Source organism: Phyllostomus hastatus, unplaced genomic scaffold, assembly GCF_019186645.2.
Source record: "Phyllostomus hastatus isolate PE091 unplaced genomic scaffold, TTU_PhHast_1.1 phas_contig_210, whole genome shotgun sequence".
Taxonomy (NCBI): Eukaryota; Metazoa; Chordata; class Mammalia; order Chiroptera; family Phyllostomidae; genus Phyllostomus; species Phyllostomus hastatus.
In genome coordinates this window covers 101435-123116 of record NW_025333737.1, presented here as the reverse complement: position 1 = coordinate 123116, position 21682 = coordinate 101435, and the positions used below count along the sequence as shown (strand labels likewise).

Below are 21682 nucleotides of genomic sequence, written 5' to 3'. Positions count from 1 at the left end.
GCCCTGATGGACAGTGGCAGCCAGGATGAAACAGAAACTGAGAGGTCGAGGGGAAAGGGGGCCAAGGGAGAAGAGGGACAGGGGAGGAGAGAGGGAGCCAGGTCAGCTAGCCCAGCAGGGGGCGGGTGAAAGTGAGACCAGGTGAGTAGGAAAACTGCTGCAGGCTCCGCCCTACATCACAGCAAGCCTGTGGAGTGCTCCTGGGTCCCGCAGTAAATGTGATTTATACACAATGTGAGCTGCAGTGGACTGCAGACATCTAAGGAAACAGTTGCTGCATTCAGTTTTGCAGGTTGCTTTCTGTACTTTGGAGTTAACAATGGTTTTTTTCACGTTTACAATACTTTTACAACCTGGAAAAGCTAGTAGGCTGTGGACACTCTGCCCATGGTGCCCTGTGGATAAAATGGCCCAGCAGCTCCCTCCATTTGTGGGTAGAAAGGGGAGTGACCTCAAGGCTGCGTTCCAGTCCCTGCCTCTGGACCGACTCCAGCGTGTCTGACTGGAGGAGTTGCCAAGAGAGGGAGATGCTTCGTGACTTTGTCATTTCTTGTCTTTGACCCAGTAATCTGGGCCGTTTTTCTTTTCAACCCTGGACCCTTCCAGCTGTAGGCCGAAGACACCTGCTTCTACATTTGACTTCCACACCTGTATCCCAGGGGGCGCTGTGGGGTGAGGGAGGGGACTGTCCTGGTCCGTGGGGTCTCGCACAGAGCAAACCTTCAGAGCTCTGCGGTCGTGAGCAGCTCTTTCCCGTCCCCCCTGGGGAACCCAGCTCTTTTGCCCCTTCTATTCCATCATTGTCTTCAGGTGTCCCAGGCGGTGGAGGCCAGGGATTCTGGTGTTTGGGGGATCCTGAGGGATTCTGGTGTTTGGGCCTTGCCTGTGGCCAGGCCTGGGGTCTGCCCCGGCTCAGGAAACTGTCTCCAGTTTTGGTATTTCTTCCTAGGCACCTTGGGTGGTGCTGTGGTATCAATTATTGACATTCCTCTTGGGGTTTCTTATCCAGACTTCCACAACATCCTTCTTACAAGAAGTGGTGCTTGAAATGACTCCAGGAAGAAAAGTTGCATGTTTTCTCTCCTTCCTGTCCCAGTTCTCATCTCGCATGTGCATGGGAACATAACTGAGGGTTCCCAGGGCTGAACGCACTCTCAGCCGTCCATCCCTGCCTCTGTGACCGCCCTCCCCAACCCTGCAGTGCAGGGACCCTTCGCCCCCCTGCTGGGAAGCAGCCCCTCACACCTGTGCTCCTGGCTCCTCCCACACTGGGAATAGCTCTTCTCCCCATCCATCTTCCGTTCTCCTGGCTGTCCACGTCAGCGTTTCTCCATGAGAAACGGAACAGTTGGTTTATGCCAACTGGACCTGCTTCTGAGCAGGTGCTTGGTGGTATTCTCAAGAACCTGTCAGTTCTACACTTTTAAGTTCTGCATTTTTACTTAGTGGGTGATATAAAAAATATATTTCCAATCATAGAGACTAAACTTCTGCAGTGAAACTCACAATTGAAATACATGAGTGAGTAGGCAGGTTGCTCTGGGGTTGGGGGGTGTCTATGGACATATTCCTGGAGTCTTGCCAGAAGGGTTTTCTTTATAAGGGATCTGTATATTACTCACATTGGGAAAATACCGATCTCTAGACTGTTGTTCTCAAATGCCACTCTCAGCCACTGCCAGCTGTTGACGTTTTTGTTGGTCCCTAATGAAATGAAAAGAAAAAGCGATGCTGCTTGAGGTCCCAACATAAAGCACATGTGAGGCACATTTTGAGAAGTCCTGAGCCAGCCCAACCCCTCTGTTCAACTCATCATGCAGCAGGGGCACTGGCGGGCCTGGGAAGTGAAGGTCACCCAGCAGCCTCTGAACTTGGACCACCTAAAACAGGGAGCTGTCGAGTGAATTTCTCCTAGCCTTTGCAGGCTGTGGAAGTTGATGCGCGGGTCTGCCCTGACCCCTAGTGGCAGGAGAGGAGCACCCGGCTGCAGCTATCTGGGCAGAGTGCCTGTAGGCAGGGGCAGCATAGAACAATCGTCTGTCTGAAAGATGGGAGGAATATTTCCTTCTCTGGTCGGCCTCCCTCCTTTATTTGTGCTGTTAGTGGGAAAGAAGACCCTGTTTTGGACCTCAGAGTACTTTCTGCTTAGGGGCCATCACAGCGGGCAAAAAATTAGCATCTTTCTCTCTGAGGGCCCCCTGCCTCTATGCCACAGGGGTGTCTGTGAATGTGAACCAACACAAAATAGTAAATTTACATAAAACATTATGAGATTTTTTGGTGATTATGTGTCACAATGTATTTAATGTGTGGCCCAAGACAACTCTTCTTCCAGTGTGGCCCAGAGACGCCAAAAGGTTGGACACCCCTGCTAGGGCTCACATGGTCACATGTCCCCCTCGGTGGTCATCCTTGAATTGAATTTGCTAAATTGAAACAACTCACGAAACCCATTTGTAAGGAAGTGAGGTTTGTGTTGGCCCAGAGGAGATGTGCTCCCTTCAGGACACTAACTGGTCTGATGCACACCCCGGTTGGAATGAGGTGGCTTCAAGCCGACCATGAGAAGGTGACTCTGCCCCTCTTTCTCACTCCCCCAGAGGAGAACTCGCTCTCGGGTAAGTTGTGAGGTGCGCCAAGGGCCGGGAAGCCACGGTGGCTGAGGGTGGGTGACAGAGCCAGGGGTGACTAGCTGGGAGGTGAGCAGATGCTAGGGACAGGCAGGAACAGCTGTGTGCGGCGGGGAGTGGATGGGTCTGAGATGCCGATGTTAGAAATGGTAGGATTTCCGCTCAGTGCACAGAAGCCCTTTCCAAGAGCCCGACTCTTCCCCATTGGACGGGAAGGCCTGAGAGCAGTGAGCAGCCTGTCCCTGGGATGTGCAGGTGGAGAGGACACGAGCTGTGGCCTGGATGTGCAGGGGCCCAGTGGGAGAGGGGCCAGGCACCCCTCTCGGGAGCCCCCCCCGACGCCGCTGCAAAGGCTCCCTGTGCCTGTCTGCATCTCTCCTGCCCCCTCTTTCCACATCGCTGCCCTTGCTCCCTCTCCACCTGGTACCTGACTCTCCGGCCCGACTTGAGAACACAGTGCGCCCAGCTCGGCCCCAGAGGGAATGTGCGACACGTCAGACCACGTCCCTGGGTGATTTTGCCCAAGTGGGGCATCATTCATTACTTTAGGGTTTCCAGGTAGCCATCCTCATTCTCTTCTTCCGTCCCTCAGAGTGGGGAGGAGAGATGACCGTGAGCAAGCAGGCATCACACCGAGTAGTTGTCATCCTCATACAGGGACTGTCACCACGTCGTACCGACGAGGAGACTGTGTCTTGGAGAGGTTCACACACCGTGCTGGGAACAGCCAGGTTCAGCCCTACACACCCCTGAATTCCCTGTCAGCCCCCTGTCCCCTCAGACCTGCCTCGCTCACTCCCTCGGCAGCACCAAGGGCACGTGAGCAGAACGCTCCTCCTGGACTCCAGTTCGGGCTCTTTCGAAGGGAGGCTGACACCCCTTGGGTTCTAGTCGCCCTCAGTCCTTCAGCCAGTGGAAGTGTATGTTTGATCTGGACTCAGTTTTGGGTTGCTGGGACCCTTTCATCAAGAACCCAGGGTGCTGGGTTTGGGTCCTGGTTCCATCTCTTAGCTTTGGTGTGACCTCAGGCGTCACTCACCTTTCAGGACCTTGCCTCCCAGCGTCGGTCCTCTGAGCATCTCAGAGTCGTGGGGTCTCAGTGGGATCATGCCTGTGTAGCTCAGAAGACCAGATGCCAGCACACAGTGCTCATTCCACATGTTTAGTTTTTCCTGGGAAAAGACAGCGAGAACACATCTGAACATAAATGATTCATGGCCGTGTCACAGTTGATGAAGATGGTGGTGACACACAGGAGGGCCCCAGGGAATGTATTGCGCTCAATGGAGCACTTGACTCATTTAAGGAAGCTGGGCGTTTACCCATGGACACCTCAGGGTGGTGCCGCACCTTTCCTGCCCTGGGCTTTGCAGAGGGCCCGGGACTTGGTGGGTTTGGGTGGTGGCATGAACACAACATGCTGGCTGTTCCAACCGTGTTGTGGGAGACTGTTGCTGGGGCACTCTCTTCTGTGGCCTAGAGAGAGAGTTGAGGTCCCGGAGGGGGCGTCTGTGGCTCAGACAGGCCAGGCCAGAGGAGTGACAGGGCCCGTGGGCTCCGTGCTTCATTCACGGGGAGCTCCCTTCCAGCAGAGTCAGATTTACAAACGGCCCCCCTCCCCGAGCCAGCTCCCCTCCTCGGGGCAGAAAGGCAGCAGTCTGTGGTGCTTGGTCATTCCTGAACTTGGAGAATTCGGGGTCTGCTGTTTGGGCTGGGGGCAGCATTCTTGCTGATTTCTTGGGCCTATCTTTCCATAGGCCAGGCTCTTCCCTCGATGCTTCAAGGGAGGGAAGGGCCGCTACCCCCACGGGACAATCTGTAGCCTGGCACGCGGAGCATGCAGGCAGAGACGCGTGTGTGTTCACGCGTGGGTGTGAGCCAAGTGAGGATGGGAGCAGTGCCCACACGTTTGTCCCTCTGCATCCGTTTTCTGAAGCTGCGGTTCTGAGAACACCCTGCCTCAACTGGCTCACGCAGGAAGCGACATCTGTCAGCTCGCCTGACCGGAAGGCCTCAGGCGACTTGCGGCCCAGCCTGGCCACGGGTGGGCAGGCAGGTCCTTCCCTGTTCCCCTCTGCCGTCCCCACCTGTCAGCTTCACCCTCAGCCCTCATCCCTCATAGCCCAAGGGGGTGGCTGCAGCTCTAGGTACAGACATGTCGCATCTCTTTAGGGAAACATTGAGGAACTCTTTCCTCAAAGCCCCCAGCTGCTGTCCCCTCATGTTCCACTGGCAAGGGTGTGGATTACATGCCTCCCATAGAGGATCATGGTTGACTCCTTTGTCCTGTGGAGGAGGAGGGGCTGTTGGACCAGATGGAGGCTCTGGCAGCCAGCAAGGAACAGGATGGGATGGCACTTGTATGTGAGCAACCAGTAATATTTGCATTCGAGAGTCCTTGCATGTGGCTCTGAGGCCCAGGGGCCCTGGACAGCGAGTTAACACAGCGGGAGCACCCCATGGGCCCGGGTCCTTTAGTGCTGCCTACTTTTAGGAATGTCCCATTTCCCCCACTGATGTGCACACTCCTGGGAGGTAGGGCTGTGTCTCACACCCCTCTGGCTCCCCTCCTGCAGTTCTCCCAGCGGGTGGCACTGCGCTGGGCACACGGGAAGCACATGACAAATGCTTGTTATTAACAGTAAGAGTAGCCACATTTATTGGGTACTTAGGGTGTGCAGGGCTCTCAGCTAAGAACTTTGTATGCCTGGCTGCCTGCCCGTATTGTTGAGTGACTGACTGAGTGACCAAAGGGAAGTGATGTGGGGTTTGGGGGTTCTTGGAGAGAAACTTCTTTCCTGGAACTCTCGTGTCATCTTCGAAGGCCTTCCGAGCCAGGAGCATCGTCCTTGTGGTAGTGGAATCCTCTAGGGCTTCCGGCGTCGGAAAATCCTCCCTCGGCCCCCGCTGAGATGTGCCCACCTCACTCTAACCGCTCTCCTTGGGACAGGTTCCAGAGCGATGCCCCACAGGGCAGTGTGAGAGCTGCCGCCACCCCCCAGGTCTGTCCCTGCTGTGGGCTTAGCAGTCTTCATTGTAACTGTCCCTCTTATCTTCGCATGCACAGGGACAAGCCCCTGACTGTCCCGGTTGTCCTTTCTGGGACACTGCACTTTGTGCCCTATGCTCTTTGGTGGCCCTGAGTGGGCACAGGGCTCTGCGTGCCCTGAGCCGCTCTGGGCCCTCTGAGGGCTCCAGCCTCGTGTCTGAGCATGCACATCCTGTGTCAGCAGCTGAACCAGGTGGCAGGTTCATGTTGACAGTGTCCTTAGCCCCTGCGAGTGTGGGCGGTGGCTCAGGGCACGGATCAGGAGGAGCTTGGGCCACAGTTCACTGAGTTGTGCAAGGTGCACTTTGGGGTGACAGCAGAAGGGATACCCAGTGTTCAAATGCAGGGTGCCTGGTTTTCTGGAAACAAGAGTCAAGTTGGGGTGAAGGATGTGGCTGAATAATGCTGCTTGGACCTCATCATTTCCAATTTATAGCAAGGGAGCTGCAGCTTAGAGAGCTAGACCAGGGTCATGCCGATTGGTGAGCTGTTCGAGCCACTTTCCTCGCTGTAATAACCTTTGTCCACCTTGCAGGGGACCTGGGGCACTGATCGCTCAGACTCTCCTGGCTAGTATCCTCCTTCACCTCCACCTGCAGAGAGCCACCCACGCCCAGAGCAGGCAAAAATCCTCTGTAGACTCCAGGGATTAGAGGGCCACCACCCCCAGGGAGAAAGGGCGTGTGCGTGGGTGTGGTGCACACGTGTGCCAAGGGCCGTGTCTGCAGAGCCCTCTGAGAGGGCAGGGCATTTGGACGGGTCCAGCTCCCGCTCTCAGGTCCCCGTCCTCTGCCATCCCCACAGAGGGCCATCCGCGTGCGCAGCCACTCCATGGAGACCATGGTGAGCAGCCAGAAGAAGCCGCATGGTGGAGGTCTCCCTGGCAGCCTTAGCGGGGGCATCTCCCACAACAGCACGGAGGTCACCAAGACCACCTTCTCGGTGAGTGCCTGCATGCGCCGGGGTCCCCCAGGTTGTGGTCAGGGAGGGGTGTGTTGGCCCAGGTGTGGGCTAGGTGACTAGAGCAGAGGAAGTGTGATGATGGAGGGAAACCAAGGCAGGCTGGGGGGCGGTCCCCTGTAAAATCAGAGCCTCCTCCTGGCGGCACCTGGCCTGACCTGGACCAGAGCCCTCCTGTGGTCCTGTTTCCTGGGTTCCTGACACCTGGGCCTCCCCGTCCCGGGCAGCCCGGCAAAGTGGTCCTGGGACGCATTTTTCCGCCTGGGGCTTGGGACTGTGACTGTCCTGAGAGAGGCGCGTCAGTGTTCTGTTATTATCAAGGGTAGGAGTGGCTGCCCCTGCTTGCTGTGCACCGGGCACTGAGCTGAGTAATTTGTGGACCCTGTCCCAGCTGCGTGAGGTAGGAACGGCTGTGCTCCCTAGTTCACGTTTGAGCAAGAGGAGGCCCAGAGGGGTTAGGTAACTTGCTAGAGATCGCCCAGCTAAGCTGAAGACCTGGGGTTTGGTTGTAGGTCACCCAGATCCCAAGTCTTTGCTCTAAGTCTCTGTGTGTACAGTTCCAAGAGAAGAGAGCCTGGCCGGCCCGGGGGTTTGGGCCTGGTCAGCTTGCACCAGGAGTGGTGCACGTTAGGGTTTGGATTGGTGCGTGTTCGGCCTTTCTTTTTCTTTTCTGTAATAGCAGAACATACCCACCACAGTACCAACAATTCCTATTATAAATGGCCTTGTGTAATTCATTTCATGTACTAAATAGTATTTTCATAGCTAAGACCTTGTTCTTTTCAGAAGGTCTGTGAGGTGAGTGGGCAGGGCAATGTTCTTCAGTCTGTGGATGACACTGAGGCCCGGAAACTTTTCCCCCTCATCCAAGGTTGCACAGCATGCAAATGGCAAAAGCTGGGGCCTGGGTTGGAGGCCTGGCAGGGCCTAAAGGTGGGCTGCAGGCTCCCCCCTCCCCCATCTCAGTCCCCCCCCATTGGCCCCTGCACGTGGCAGAAGCAGAGCCACCCTCTGCTGTGAGTGCGGGTGGACCTGGCCCTGCCACTCGTGTGCTGTCTTGTTATTGTGACACCCAGCTCAAACCCATTTATTTGCAAGCAGTGGTTAGAGAGTCAGGGGCCCTGGGTCCTTATGCTTGTCCTGCTAGTGATTTACTCTATGACCTTGACCAAATTCCCTGCCCTTTGACTCCACAGCTTCCTCATTGGTAGAGCTAGGTAACTCCCCAGGCTCTCTCAGCTTTTCCCAGTCTGTGACCCCCGTGAATCATCCTGTCCTTCTCAATATGTGGGGTTCTCTTAGGGTGGCTCTGACCCCAAGTTACTCTAAGAATTCCGGTTGTTGGTGGATTGTTACCTGGGGCCATCAGGGTCGGGTTAAGAACACAGGAAAATGGGCTGCAAGTGGCGTGAGCCTTGGGTTTCAGCTGCTGTTTCCCGGTCCCAGCCTTCCTGTCTCACTGTTTCCTGGGGTCTCTCCTCCGGACCATCGGTGGGCAGGGTGCAGGGGCCATTTGTAGACCAGAAAGGGGGACACAGGGCAGGAGGTCTAGGTTTGGGGAGTGAGCACTCATTTTGGTGGTTTCATTGGCAGCCTCCAGTGGCGGCGGCGACCGCCAAGAACCAGTCGAGGAGCCCCATCAAGCGACGGTCAGGGCTCTTCCCCCGTCTGCACACAGGCTCCGAAGGCCAAGGGGACAGCCGGACGCGATGGTAACTGCCCAGCGTGGGTTTGGTCAGGTCCCTCTGGAGGGCTTGGCGCAGCTTCGGGGGACGGCGTCCTTCCACCCCCGGCCCCCGCGCCAGGCCCTGCACGCCCGCTGTCCCTCACCCAGCTCACCCACGGAGGCCGCCCCGCAGTCTCTGCACCCGACAGTCACGGTTGTTCTCGTCGCATTTCACACAGGCTAGAAATGTCACTTAAGTGAGTCTTTGCTTGCCTTTTCAAAGCTTACTCAAATGTCCTTTCTACAGAAGCCTTCCCATATTCTTCCAGGCAGAGTTAATTGAACCTTCCTTTGGGTTTCTAGAATGTTCTTCTTCTTCTTTCTTCCTTCTTCCTTTTTCTTCTTTGTTCTAGCAACTCTCATATCATACTTATTCCTTTCTTGCTAATGGCCTTTCTGACCCTTTAATCGGTGAGCCCGTTTGCTGTTTGCTTCAGCCAGTAGCACTTGGTGAGTGCCTGTCCCCTGGGGTGGGCTCCCTGCTTGGATTGGAGCTCCAGAGGCTTGTAGCCTCATGAGGGAAGGGAGGCATGTAGTTGGCTCCCAGTGCCCAAGTTGTCTGCCTGCAGCCCTGGAGGAGGCACCAGCCCCGAGCTTGGTCTTGCAGGATGAGGGGCAGGTTTGTGGAGGGGGATGGAGGGCTCTGTTTGGAACCTATTCATGTGAGTGAGTCCTTGTGGCCCACTCCGTGGAGAAATCCAGAACTCTGAGTGGTCAGAATCACTGTCTCAAGCTTGGGAGAGAGGCCGTGACTGGAGAAGGAGAGGTGGGAGTCACTGGTGTGGAGGTGGTGGTTGAGACGGATCAATGAATACGATCACCCAAGGGTATGTGGAGAAGGCCTGGGCACACCAGCACTTAAGGGCAAGTGGAGGAAGGAGAGAGAGAGCCAGTGAAAAAGACTGGTGGGAAAGGAAGGTGGGAGAGAAGGAGGAGACCCTGGGGGGGGTGGCGCGTGTCAGAAACTAGGGAGGAGCCACTCCAGGAGGGAGGGTCAGCAGTATCAGTTGTGCAGAGAAGTCTAGCCTGGTGGCCCAAGCCCTGGTGTGGGTTGACAATGAGCAGTTCATTAGTGGCCTCATTAGAAGTACATTGAGGCACTTCACGCCTCTGGGACGGTTATAATCAAAAAGACAAATCGTAAGTGTGGGCAAGGATTTAGGGGAATTGGCGCCCTCGTGCATTGCTGGTGGGGTTGTAAACTAGCGCGGCTGCTTTGGAAACCAGTCTGGTGGCTCCTCAGATCCTGTGGTCCTCCTTATGCAGCTACCATACGACCCAGTGATTCTGGCGCTCGGTGTCTACCCAAGGGGAAGAACTCGCATGTCTGCACCAGCACAAGCACACGGGTGTCTATAGCAGCATTGTTCGTCATAGCCAAAAGTGGGAGCGAGCCCAATGCCCATCACTCAGTGAATGGATAAATAAATGAAGTGTATCCCAAAATGGGATATTATCTTATAATAGAAAGGAACGAAGTACTGACTGATACACACTGCAGTGCAGCGAACCTCTGAGCACCATGCTCAGTGAGAGAAGCCACCGAGAAAACGACCACACCATGTCATGTGATTCCATTTGTATGGAATGCCCAGAAGAGGCAAATCCATAGAAATAGAAAGCAGACTAGTGGTTGCCAGGGGCTGGGGAGGATTGTGAGTCTGTCTAGAGTTTCTTTTGGGAGGATAGAAATGTTCTAAAATTAGATGGCAGTCTGGTTGTGAATATGCTAAAAAGGCATTGAAGGGTACGCTGTAAATGAGTGAATTGTATGTGGGTTATATTGCCATGAATCTGTTATAAGAGTAAAAGTACTTTAAGGACAGGGCCGTCTTGTCCCCAACAGAGGGCACATAGCAAGTAGTGGGCAGTGGTACACGGTCGCCCTTAAACTGGAGGAGGAAGAAACCCTTGGGTGCCGGGCTGTGAGTAGCCCATTTACCTGGATGCCCTTCCCAGCCCCAGGGCAGCCTCAGCCCCGGCATCCAGGGAGCTTGTTCTGTAGTCTGTGTGAAGGGCGTGCCCGGAAGTCATGCAACCGGGGCCCTGCCCACACCCCAAGGGGCTAAAGTGCACTGGGTTGGTTCCTGGCTGTGGTGGTGGATGTCCCAGACCCCACTCCATTCCCTCTGTGGCCCGCTCTTGACCTAGAGCTCTGCCAGCTGGGTGCCCTGCCTGGGTTGGGGGTGGGCTTGGTGGCCTCAGGCCAGGACTCTGCCTGGTAGTTCGTGATTCTCCCCCAGCAGCCTGCTGTAGCCCCTTGCAAAGCAGAAAACCCCTGTTGTCCGCCCCTCCTCAGTCTCTGAGGGGGGCGTGGGTGGGAATGGAGGTCTTGGTGGCCATGCTTTGTCAGGGAGTGCTATGACCCCTACAGGTACCCCCATGGTACTGAGAGGGGGCTCTGTCTCGGGCCTGGGGGTGAGGTGGGGGTTGGGGACCGAACCCCTGACCTCACTCCTCTTCATCCTCATTTCCTCAGTGACAGTGCATCCAACAACCCCAAGGCTCTGGATGGCGGGCACTCTTCTCAGGAGATAAAGTCTGAGACCTCATCTAATCCCAGCTCTCCAGAAATCTGCCCCAATAAGGAGAAGTAAGAGTGGGGGTTGGGGGAGGGCTGCTGGTTTTAGCCCCTTGGAGCCCTGCGGTGTGTCTCTGCTCCAGGCCTCACGCTGTGGGAACTCCTTAGAACATGAAAGCCGGCAGGCAGGGCTGGGGGGGGGCCACTGGTGGGCAAGCTCAGTCTGCGGGAGGCCTGCCTTGCCCCAGTCCTGGCCTGTGACCAGGGTCTCCTTCCTGTCCCCCGCAGGCCCTTCATAAAGTTGAAGGAGAACGGCCGGGCCAACATCTCCCGCTCCTCCTCCAGCACCAGCAGCTTCAGCAGCACGGCGGGGGAGGGCGAGGCCTTGGAGGAGTGTGACAGCGGGGTAGGTGGGGCCCTGTCCAGCCCTGGGGGTGGGGAGGGTCCTCTGCCCGCCCCTGCCTGCCCCCCCACACCTGCCCTGTGCGCCAAAATAGCTCCTGTGGGCAGAGCCCCTCCGTTCTCTGGGGACAAAGGGGAAGTGCAGAAACAAGCCCTGGCCAAGTGGCCTCTCCACCCTCTGGGAGCAGTGTTTCAGGGCATCTCCCTGGAGAGACACAGGAGCAGCAGCAGAGGGTCAGAGGCCAGGCTGAGGGGTGTCTCTGCCATGGGATTCCTGGCTGGAGAGGAGAGGGGTCAGTGCTCCATGGGTGTGGGTCGGGGCAATTCCCGGGGGGCAGAGGGGACCTGGGGTTCGAGGCAGCATCAGGGAAGAGCATGTCCCAGCAGGGATTAGGGGGCAGGGGGCAGGGGGCAGGGGCAGGGGCAGCCCTGGGTCACCGGCCTCACTCACCCGGCCTCTCTCCCCAGAGCAGCCAGCCGTCCACCACCTCGCCCTTCAAGCAGGAGGTGTTTGTCTACAGCCCATCCCCCAGCAGCGAGAGTCCCAGCCTGGGGACGGCCACTACTCCCATCATCATGAGCCGGAGTCCTACAGGTCGGTGGCATCTGATGGTGGCACCACGTGGCCAGGGCGGGGACTGTGCTTGACCCCTGTTTGTGGGGCATGAGCCCCAGGCATATTGAACCATTTCTGCTCCAATCCCCAGGGTGCGGCCCAGAGCTCTGCCAGCTCCCTGCACCTGTTCCTCAGCCTTGAGAGCCCGTGTGCTGTCCTCATTCACGGGGAGGCTGCAGCTCAGAGAACTCAGCAATTTGCTGGAGGAGCTGGGATTGTGGGAGTCCAAAGCTGAGATTCTTTCCACTGACCTCTCACTCCACCTCATCACCGACTCAGGGCCCCTCTGTGACAGTGGTGGTCTTCAGAATGCACAGGTGTTGGGTAGGGAGAGTGTTGCAGGTGGAGGGGACAGCACGTGGAAAGTCCTGGTGAGACTGAGAGTCTGTGATCTGGAATCACACATGGGTCAGTGCAGCTGGAGTTCACCAAGGTGACAGGGGACAGATGACAGGAGATCGTGGTTAGGAGACAAGGCTGGGGCTGCCATGGAGCCCCTGCTGAGGATCTGGACCTTATCCTGCAGGCAGTGGAGGCCATTGGGAAGGCTTAAGTCTTTGAAGGTTCTTTAGAGAAATACCATGTGGAGTAGAGAAGGACCACTTTGGTGGCTGCAGCTGGCTCAGTAGACAGGGTTGGTGGACGCAGGTGCAGGGAGGGAGATCCTCAAGGGTTATGGTGAGCGGTGAGGGGATGGCCCATGGATCTGCAGGGTGCTGGAGCAATGGCAGGAGCACGTGGATTCAAGAGATGCCAAGGAGGTAAAGGCTTAGTAGTGGGGTTTCAGGGAGAGCAAGGAGTCTGGGCCTTTTGGGGTTCTCTGATCCCTGCAGTTGGGCAGAGTAGGAGGAGCCAGCTCTGGGGAGAGGGTGGAGGCTTGGCACCTGGGGGGTGTCCCGGTGGGTGTGCACGGTAGGCACCACTGGGTGCTGTGGGTGCTCCGAAATCAGAGCCTTGGGCCTGCCCTCAGGGAGGGCAGCGCAGTGTGGGGGCAAGCACAGGGCTCTGGAGCCTGGGTCCCGATCCTGGGTCTGCCGCTACTAGCAATGTGACATTGGTCAAGTGGCTGAGCCTTTCTGCACCTCAGTTTCCCCAAGCAAAAAAATGGAGGGAGGGGAAATAGTTTCTACCTCATGGTTGTGTGAAGATTGAACGAGCTCACGCCTGTAAGAAACTTACAACTGTTAACCTATGTGCTTGGGAAATAACAGGGACAGAGCAACGGTGTAATCAGGTCTCAGCAGGGAGGGGCCTTGCTCCCCAGGGCGCATCTGGCAGTGTCTGGACAAAACGTCTTTTCGATGTTCATGGTGGCAGGAGGGGCTGCTGCTGGCCCCTCATAGGCAGAGGGCAGGGACGCTGCTCAGCATCCTACAGTGTACGGGGTAGACACCACAGCGAAGAGCTATCTGGCCCAAACGGTCAACAGGCCGAGGTGAGGACACTCTGGTCTAAATGATGGAGATGCAGAAGGGGTCGGTGCGGATGCTCCCTCCGGCCGGGCATCTGCGGAGCTGGGCTGCCATCCTGGCTGCATGACTGATGGCCCACCTCTCTGAGCCTCAGTGTCCTCACCTGTAAAGTGGGGCAGTCACGCAGATTCTCTGGTTTAAGAACATAAGCCTTAACTATTGAAGGAATGAGGGAAAGAATACGTAACCAAGCTTAGCTTCTTCTTGGCATTTTTAAAAAAGATTTTATTTATTTATTTTTAGAGAGAGGAAGGAAGAAGGAGAAAGAGAAGCATCACATTCTCACACGCCCCAACTGGGGGCCTGGCCTGCAGTTCAGGCATGTGCCCTGACTGGGAGTTGAACCTGTGACCTTTCATTTCGCAGGCTGGCTCTCAAACCACTGAGCTACACCAGCCAGGGCCTAGTTGGTATTAAATAAATATAAAAATAACCAAGGTTTTGTGTAAAGGAAGTTTAGAGAGTATCTGCCACTTACTGAAGGCCACCCAGGGCAGAAGGGATGTGGAACAGGCCGAGTGATTCCTGCCTGGTGTTTACTGCACCTCACAGCCCTCTCCCCATGGGGTATGTAACCCTGAGGGGTCGCCTTTCACCCCTGGCTCTGAGGAATTTGTGCCAGGTACCCGCGGGCTCACTCTGGCCCTGCAGAGATCTGGAAACCTATTTTAGACACTTCGGCTGCATCTGAGGAGAGACAGGGATGAGGGGAAGGAGGTGGCCTGGAAGGGCCTGACATTCTTGCCTAATCTCAGATGCCCTGACCATTGGGCATGTCATACCTGGGCTCCCGGGGCCCTGAGAGGGGGTTGGCTGGTCACACCGAGAGGTGCTCATGGCACTGGGAGGACCCCTTGATTGAAGCACCAGGAGTAAATCAGTGGCCTCCAAGTGCGGTGTGCTGAGCTGCAGGTTCTCCGCCTGGGCCAGGTGTGCACCCGCACCCGGCCCGCCAGTGGTGTGCTGGCAAATGTTTCACATCTGGCTGTCTGGCCCCTGTCCACCCTCCCCCCGGAAACATCTGTGTATGCTAATTGTAGATTTTATTGATGTGCAGGGTCCAAAGCACACAATTTATAAATAGTGACAAACTATACACTGTTCTTCACTATAAATCCCATATGGCCAAATGATGCTCACAAAAACACTTTTATTAATCATTTGCCTAACTTTATATCCATAGCCACCTCAAGGATGCGAGTGATGAACAAGCATAATTCTGACGTGAATGGCGATGGGTGTGGTTTTTGTCAGTGATGTGAGCAACTTCTTTGCAGAATTAGACAATAGTTTTCAAATGCTGGAAGAATATTTGCTAGGTTTTTTGTGCTAGTCACAATGCCTAAGACACAGCACATTTTAAATTTAATCTCTATTACTAATATTTTCTGCGTTGGTTTCTGAAGGCTATTAGTATCCTACAGCAAAGTAAATCAAGCTGATGAGCAGCTTTCGCTGATCTTAAGCAGCCGGTGTGACGTGGGGTTGGAAGGAACTACCCAATAGCAATAGACATAAATAACCTTAAAGAATAGGTAATAGTGAACTGTAGTGAAATAACAAGGAAGTGATGACTTTTGAGTATTTATTACCTTTGATGAATATCATTTAATTATAAGCTTATGTAATTAAAAAATGACTGTGTGTAACAACCAGGTCAAAAAAATTTCTAAACAATTTAAAAGTTGGCCCCTGTGACCTGGTGCAAGTCAGCTAGAGCGCCTGGTGGAGGGAGGAGGCCCCTCCCCTGCCCGGTTCCCTCCCCACGGCCTGTGACCTGCTGCAGCCCCGCCGCCTCTCCATGGGCATTCTTTTTTTTTTTTTGAAAGAGGAAGAACCACTTTAATTGATATAATTTCATAACAATAACATGTTCAATAATGCAGTGTATAAAATTGTTCTAAGTGCACCAAGATTTTTATTTTATTTTTATTTAAAAGTATTTTATTGTTTATGCTATTATAGTTGTCCCAAGTGTTCCCCCATTGGCCCCATGGGCATTCTTCTTTGTCCTAGATGCCAAAAACAGAAATTCCCCGAGGTCAAACCTAAAATTCCGCTTTGACAAGCTCAGCCACGGGAGCTCCAGTGCGGTAAGGATGGAGGGGCGTGGGAGTGGCGGGGGGCCTCCCACAGCCCATCTGCCAACCTCCTCCAAGAGGCAGCCTTCCTTCCTGGGGGCACATCACCGTGGGGGGGAGGAAAGCTTTGGTTCTATCTGGGGGTGATGCCATCATGCAGTGCAGTGCAAGCATCAGCTTGGGGGTCACCGGCCCCCTCTGCCACACGTTCTGTGTCAGAGCTGTGCCCTTGGACACACACAGGTGTGAGTTGTGGACTGTCGGCTCCTGGGGCCTCCGGTCCCTCCCTGAGCTCACTGGGGGTTGGGGCCTGAGTGCACTGAGGTTGCAGTTGGTAGGGATGATGTCATCTAGTTTTATAAAACTCTTGGATGGATTTCTCTTGAAACAGGGTCACTAATGAGAAAGAGGAGTCCTTTGCGTATCAAAGGTAGGTCAAGTGTTTGTCTTGCTGTGGCCACGTGGCCTGGTAACCTGAGAATGGCCTGAGGGACCCTGACAGCTGGGGAGCGTCCAGCACCTCTTCCCAAGCCTCTTTGGCGCCGCCCAGGGTGGGGAAGAAGGCAGGTGGCCTCAGGTGTGGTTGGGAAGGGCTGTTTGGTAATATGGGCCAGACCCACTGAGGTGGTCTCCCTGCCCCACAGGAGCCCGGTTGAGGGGCAGTAGCCCAGAGCCTGCTTTCCTCTCCTGGAGGGGAGAGTCCTCAGTTTGCCCACTTGCCCTTCTGCTCTCAGCAGCTTTTCCCTCCTGGTCTTTGACCACAGCTGGGATGAGGCCCTGCCTAAGTGTCCAGAGAGGCCTCAGCGCTGTAAACGTGTAGGCGACCTGAGGGAGGACCTCTGCTCCCAGCCACAGCGCTGGGAGCGTGTCGTTTTCAGCAGATCAGGGCCTGGGTCCAGCTCGCCTCAAGGCCTCAACTTGTACTAGTGAAGTTAGTAGAGACCCTTCTGAATCCCCACCCTGTGGTGGGGCTGCAGGTGTGTGAGTCCCGGAGCCACAGGGAGGGACAGAGCTGGGCCCATTGTGTATTGAATCTGATCTGTGAGAAAAAACAGAACAGGAAAAGGGGATGCTAAGTTCTACTCCTAAGTAGAACTTAGGTGATGGGAAGGAGCGACATGCCTGGTTCACCAGAGTCATGTTATGCTCAGAGTCTTGGCCACCACAGGCTGGCACCCTCCTGTCCTGGCGTGTCCAGTGGGCTGTGGCCATGGGCATGCGAGTTCTCCCCTCCTTCCCTCACCCTGTGTTTATCATCTCCCTCCTTCTCGTCTCCTCCAGGGAAGCCTCAGTTCTGTCTCGGAGAAGGCTCCTGTCCTAGCAGTGCGGGGGTGCCATTCACTACTATGACCATCACAGGCCTGTTGCTCCACCGGCCACCTGCCCACCAGACCTGTCCTGATGTCCTGACCTGTCCACAGTGGCCCGCCCCTTCTCCAGGACACCCTGCCAGCACCTCCCCTTCTGTGGACAAAGCCTCATTCCTCCAGTCTCCCCTGCTCCTCACCATCCCCTGTGCTGTGTGTCTGGGGCATTTGTTATCTTGTTTTTGCCTGCAGAGGCAAGTGTTGGGCAAGGGGGAACCTGGGTACTGGGGACTTGGAGACCGGAGAGGCAGAGAGCATGGGATGTGGGGAGTGCAGGCCCACTGAGGGCTGTGTCTTGGGCCTGGTAGGTATAGTGAGTGCGTTCTTGCTGGTGGAGGGAGCACTTTTCTAGGGGCCCATTTGTAGCTCCTCAGAGATGTCCTGATAGACATTGGCTCTGTTGCTCTCACACTTCTGGAGCTCCCAGTATCTGCTTGCTTCTCTGCCAGGAACTTCTCCTCCTTCTGCTGCCACAGGCCCAGGGCTGCCTCTGTCCCTGCTGCCGGCGCACAGCCCGGTGTGTGTGGGAGCGGGCGCCACACCCTTCCTTTTGGCTGATTTCATGCCAGCTCTAGTCGGTGGCTGCTGGGGGAGAAGCCCTGTGTCGGTGGCTCCCCTTTGAGTGTGTGTTTTTCCCATGAAGGGGAGAGCAGCCAGGACAGAGAAGGAATCCAGGGAGAGAGCCAGTGAGCGCCTGGGCCTTGGCAGAGGAGGACCTTGGGTGCGAGGGTGAGGCGGTGACCCAGGTGGTGGCTGTCCCTGGAGGTTCATGGAGAGTTACCCCAACCCAGCTCTTTTGTGGAGCGGGAGAGGTGAGGTGGGGATGACTCGGTAGGTGTGGTCAGGCCGACTGTGGGTGTAGAACTTAGGTGACAGGAAGGAGCGACCTCCTTCTGCATTTCATGTGGGCAGCTCAGTGCTGCCTGGGGGGCTCTTTCCAGCGACTGTGCCCTTTGGCTTTGTCAGGGTGGGATCCCCAGCCCTATTCCCTTTCCCAACTGTGGGCCTGTGGGCAGCTGTCACACTGGAGGCATTCCTGCATCCTGGGCCCCGGCTGGGTGCAGTTCGGACACCACCTGCCATCTGCCCCCTCAGCTAGAGAGAGCCACCTCCCCTGGGATGGGACAGCCGCTCCCTGCTTCTCACTACCCACCTGAGTCTGCAGGTGGTTTCTGCAGACCTGCCCTGGCGGGGTTTAAGGCCTGGTGTCCTCCAGGTAAAAACAGAGTCTGAAGAGCAGACTCTTGGAGGTGCTGCAATTTCAAGTGTGCATGGGGCGTCCGGGACACGGGGCTGCACGCTGGCTGGGCTCCTGCTTGAATGAGCAGGTGATGAGGGTTTCCAACCAAATGCTTTATTTGCATTGGATCTGGGCTTATCCCCAAAGTCAAGGCATACAAATGTTACCCTTGTTTTTGACTGATGTGGCCATTTCCCCATTGCTTTTTCAGTTAGAGCAAAACCTCGATCCTCTGCTCCCCTGCTCCCATGGATGTGGTGGGATCTGGTCTGCGGGCTGGTGGACCTCTCCCCCACATTATTCAGGGAATGTGTTTACTTAAAGTACTAGTCCAGTAGAACTTATTCTAGTTAGAAGGTCAACAAATGCCTGTTTAGATTTTATGACAAATCACCGTGGCAGCACCCACTGCTGGAGCGAGGCCTGAGGATGCTGGCAGCGTTCTGCTGGCTGAGTTTCTGAAGGAACTTGGAAGGTCAAACTGCATTTCTTTAAAAACAGTTCCAGGGTTCTGGCTTGCTTCTTTGGATAGCCGGTACTTATAGCTGCTCCGTGGTTGTGCTGTGTTGTGTCATGGTCTGGGGGTCTTCTGGGGTTTCCAGGTGGCCCCCACTCTGTCCTACTTGGGAACCTCATACCCCGCTTCCCCCTGTGCTCTGCTGCCCCCACTGCAGCTCCCACCTGCTGGGAGGGCTTCCCTCCTGCCTCCGCCAGTGGCCGGCATGGCTGGGTGTGACCAGGGAAGCTGAGAGGTGCAGGTCTGCCCTGAGCTTCACTGACCTGAGAGGGGGCATTTACCCTCTGTTTGCTAATGGGGATGCTCTGGGAAGGATCTAAACTGTTCCTCCCCTCATGTCCTGCATGACCATCCCTAAAAAAGTCCATCCTATGGCTTCCAGAATGTACATACCCAGCCTCCCTGAGGTCCCAGGGCTGAGGGGGAAGAGGAGAACCAGGACCCAGCAGGCTCTGCTCCCTGCTCTGGACCTGGACGCTGCCTTCCCCACAACCCCCTTGCTTCTGCTCTGGCCCCAACTGTCTTTCCTTTCATTGCTGTGTTCAGTCTTGGGGCTCAGAGATTTGCTGAAAGCTCCTTGGTCCTCGTGGCCAGGCTCATCCCAACGGTGCTCGTGCTGGCATTTGAGGCATCCCGAGTGTGATCCCCGGACCCGTCCCTGGCTCCAGGAACTGCCTGAGTCACGGACGAAGCCATGCTTGTCAGGCTCTGTGGGGCACCCCCACGCCTCTGCTTAGATGATGCTGAAACGCAGATGCAGGAAGAGCCCGGATAGGTTTCTGTCATGAATGGAAGATGGCGTTTCTTAAAAAATATTCCGTGGTTTAGCCTTGACAATATCATCTTGATGTCCATGCCTTCTGGGCTCCTTGTAGCATCTGATCCAACCACGTCACCTTCCAGATAAGAACCTCAGCTCCGGAGCAGGGAAAAAGAACTTGCTTGAGGTTGCATAAGCAGCTAGTGGCAAAGCTGGGATTAGAACACACAGCCCAGGGCCCATTCTTTGGCACCACCTACACGGTTGGTTCAACAAGGGCTGCATTTCCTGGGGCCCTGGCTGGGAGGTGTCTGCAGTCAGGGGTGCTGGTGGGGCCTCTGACTCTGTTCCTTTCATCGGGAGGGATACTGGGCTTTTCAGTGGCTTGTTCCTGGGTGACATTGACTCTTCAACTCTGGTGTGTAAGGGGGTGGAGGCCAGGGCATAGATGCAGTTATCCAGCCCTCAGTTTCCCCCTTTTCAGTTAAGAAAAGTGTAAATGAGAAGTCTTTGATTCTCCCTGGTCCTTAAACAAAGGTGGTAGTAAAAATATAGACTCAAGCGGCTAGGTGGGACGAGAGCCTGTTTCAGTTTCTTACCCTGACTGTTCAAGGTGCCATCTCAAACACTACCTTCGTCCTTCCACTGGGAGTCAGCAGAGGCGGGCCTGTCATGGGGGAGTAGGCAGGGTTCCAGCAGAGCTTAGGGCTGCGGGTGGCAGGCAGCGATCAGATCAGCTGTGCAGCTGTACTCAGGACAGCTCAGCTCCTCCCCCAGCCTGTGGATACCCCTTTCTCGAAGGCCAGGCATGGGAGGCAGTGGAGTTCACTTAGGTTGTCCCCAGGTGGGGGCCAGGTGGGGCATTCTTCTACAAACTCTGATCTGTTTTACCACTAGCTCCCTGCCCTGCTCGCCTCATGTCTCCCTCCTTTTAGCTGGGCCGTGTGCCACTTTGAGGGGAAGGAGACAACCCCCACTAGGGCCAGGGACAGGGGAGCCCTGCCTAGAGCGAGGCCACTGGGGCAGTGGCTCTGTTCTGTGCCTGACCTGCCCTGGGGAGAGGGTGTGTGGCTGGAAGACTGGAATTTAAATGCCATTGTCTTTGATTCTGTGACATTTCTGCTTGGAAGAGTCAGTCCCCCGTTCCCGCTCCTTAGCATGTGTGCCAACTCTCCCCTGTCATGGAGTTCCCCTTCACACTCCAGCCCAGGGAATGCTGACGTGGCAGTGTGCAGAGATCCCTCGGTGTGACCGAACCTTAGAGCTGTAGCTTGGAGATGCTGATCACGTGGTGAATGACTTTCCTTCCTTTCCTCTTCGTGGGGAGGGGTTTGTAGACCCTGACTGCCTATGTAATGTAAATAGTGTACATTTAATTTATTGCTATGGTAGCACATTGTATTTGTTAATGTATAAAACAAATTCTAAAAGGTTGACAAATGTATATTTTGTTGCTTAAATGTGTCTTTGCAGAAATTGACAATAAATAACATATTTTGTGTCCATCAGTGTTCGGACTTCCTTGCTTGGGGCCCCTCTCCTGAACCTTTTAGTTCACAGAGGTTGAGCACTGGCAGCCCATGGGCCTGTTCATTTGGTATCTAAAAAGTGGTTGAAAATTTTCCAACTACTTGCTGATGTTTAAAAAAACTGACCACCATTAAAAGTTTTTTTTGAAAACCTAGATACTTCACAGAAAACCTGAATTTTCTGCTTCTGTTAAAAATCAGATGCTGGGTCCACTCTTTCGGAGTGGCACTCATGGGGATCGGCACGCGCCATAGTGCCCGCTGGTCCCACTGCCGACACCTGGAGTGTCTCACTCTTTCTTGTCCTCTGCTTGTCCCTGTAGGCGCTCTGAGTTTGAGGTCCCTGCTGTTCACAGAGTGTCTTCAGCCTGGGATCTCCTTGCCTGCTTTCTTTCCAGATTCCCAGTTTGCTTCTTCAAGGTTTCTTCATGAGTAAATGTGCCCCCCCCTGCCCCGCCCCCATCTTCTTTGACTCCTGGGTGGCCACACTTACATATATACACTTTGCTTTCCAATGTTTGGATGTGCAAACTTTACAAAGTTTAGAAGTAATATGTGTATTTATTTTTCCTTTAAGAAATTTGAAGGCAAGAAATGGGCCTTTATTTCCTGGGACTTGGTTGGGTGGTCTTGGGTGGTCTTAACTTCTTGGATTTTTATTTTCTTTTATGTATAATTGGGGAAATAACCCACAAGGAAAGCATGAGGCTAAAAGTGAATTTATAATCAGGAAAGAGATTTGGGAGAAAATAAGTGTTATTCAAGTGCCAGAGCTTCAGTAATAATTGTTGTTATGATAACAGTAAGAGCAG

The 21682-nt window shown here is 54.9% G+C and overlaps 1 protein-coding gene across 12 annotated transcripts in view; it reads left to right on the top strand.

The window, feature by feature from the left end:
- RAP1GAP2 (RAP1 GTPase activating protein 2) overlaps positions 1–20846 on the top strand; it is a 194578-nt gene extending 173732 nt beyond the window's left edge. For 11 of the 12 annotated variants that reach the window (XM_045835754.1, XM_045835756.1, XM_045835753.1 and 8 more), the window contains 8 exons: positions 6484–6621; positions 8233–8351; positions 10845–10958; positions 11175–11292; positions 11757–11883; positions 15393–15469; positions 15849–15887; positions 16739–20846. In XM_045835754.1, coding sequence (XP_045691710.1) covers positions 6484–6621; positions 8233–8351; positions 10845–10958; positions 11175–11292; positions 11757–11883; positions 15393–15469; positions 15849–15857 — 702 coding nt within the window. In that variant the 3' untranslated portion in view covers positions 15858–15887; positions 16739–20846. The remainder of the gene's footprint in view (positions 1–6483; positions 6622–8232; positions 8352–10844; positions 10959–11174; positions 11293–11756; positions 11884–15392; positions 15470–15848; positions 15888–16738) is intronic. The other variant, XR_006785326.1, reaches the window with a different exon arrangement.
- Positions 20847–21682: the final 836 nt, after the last annotated feature.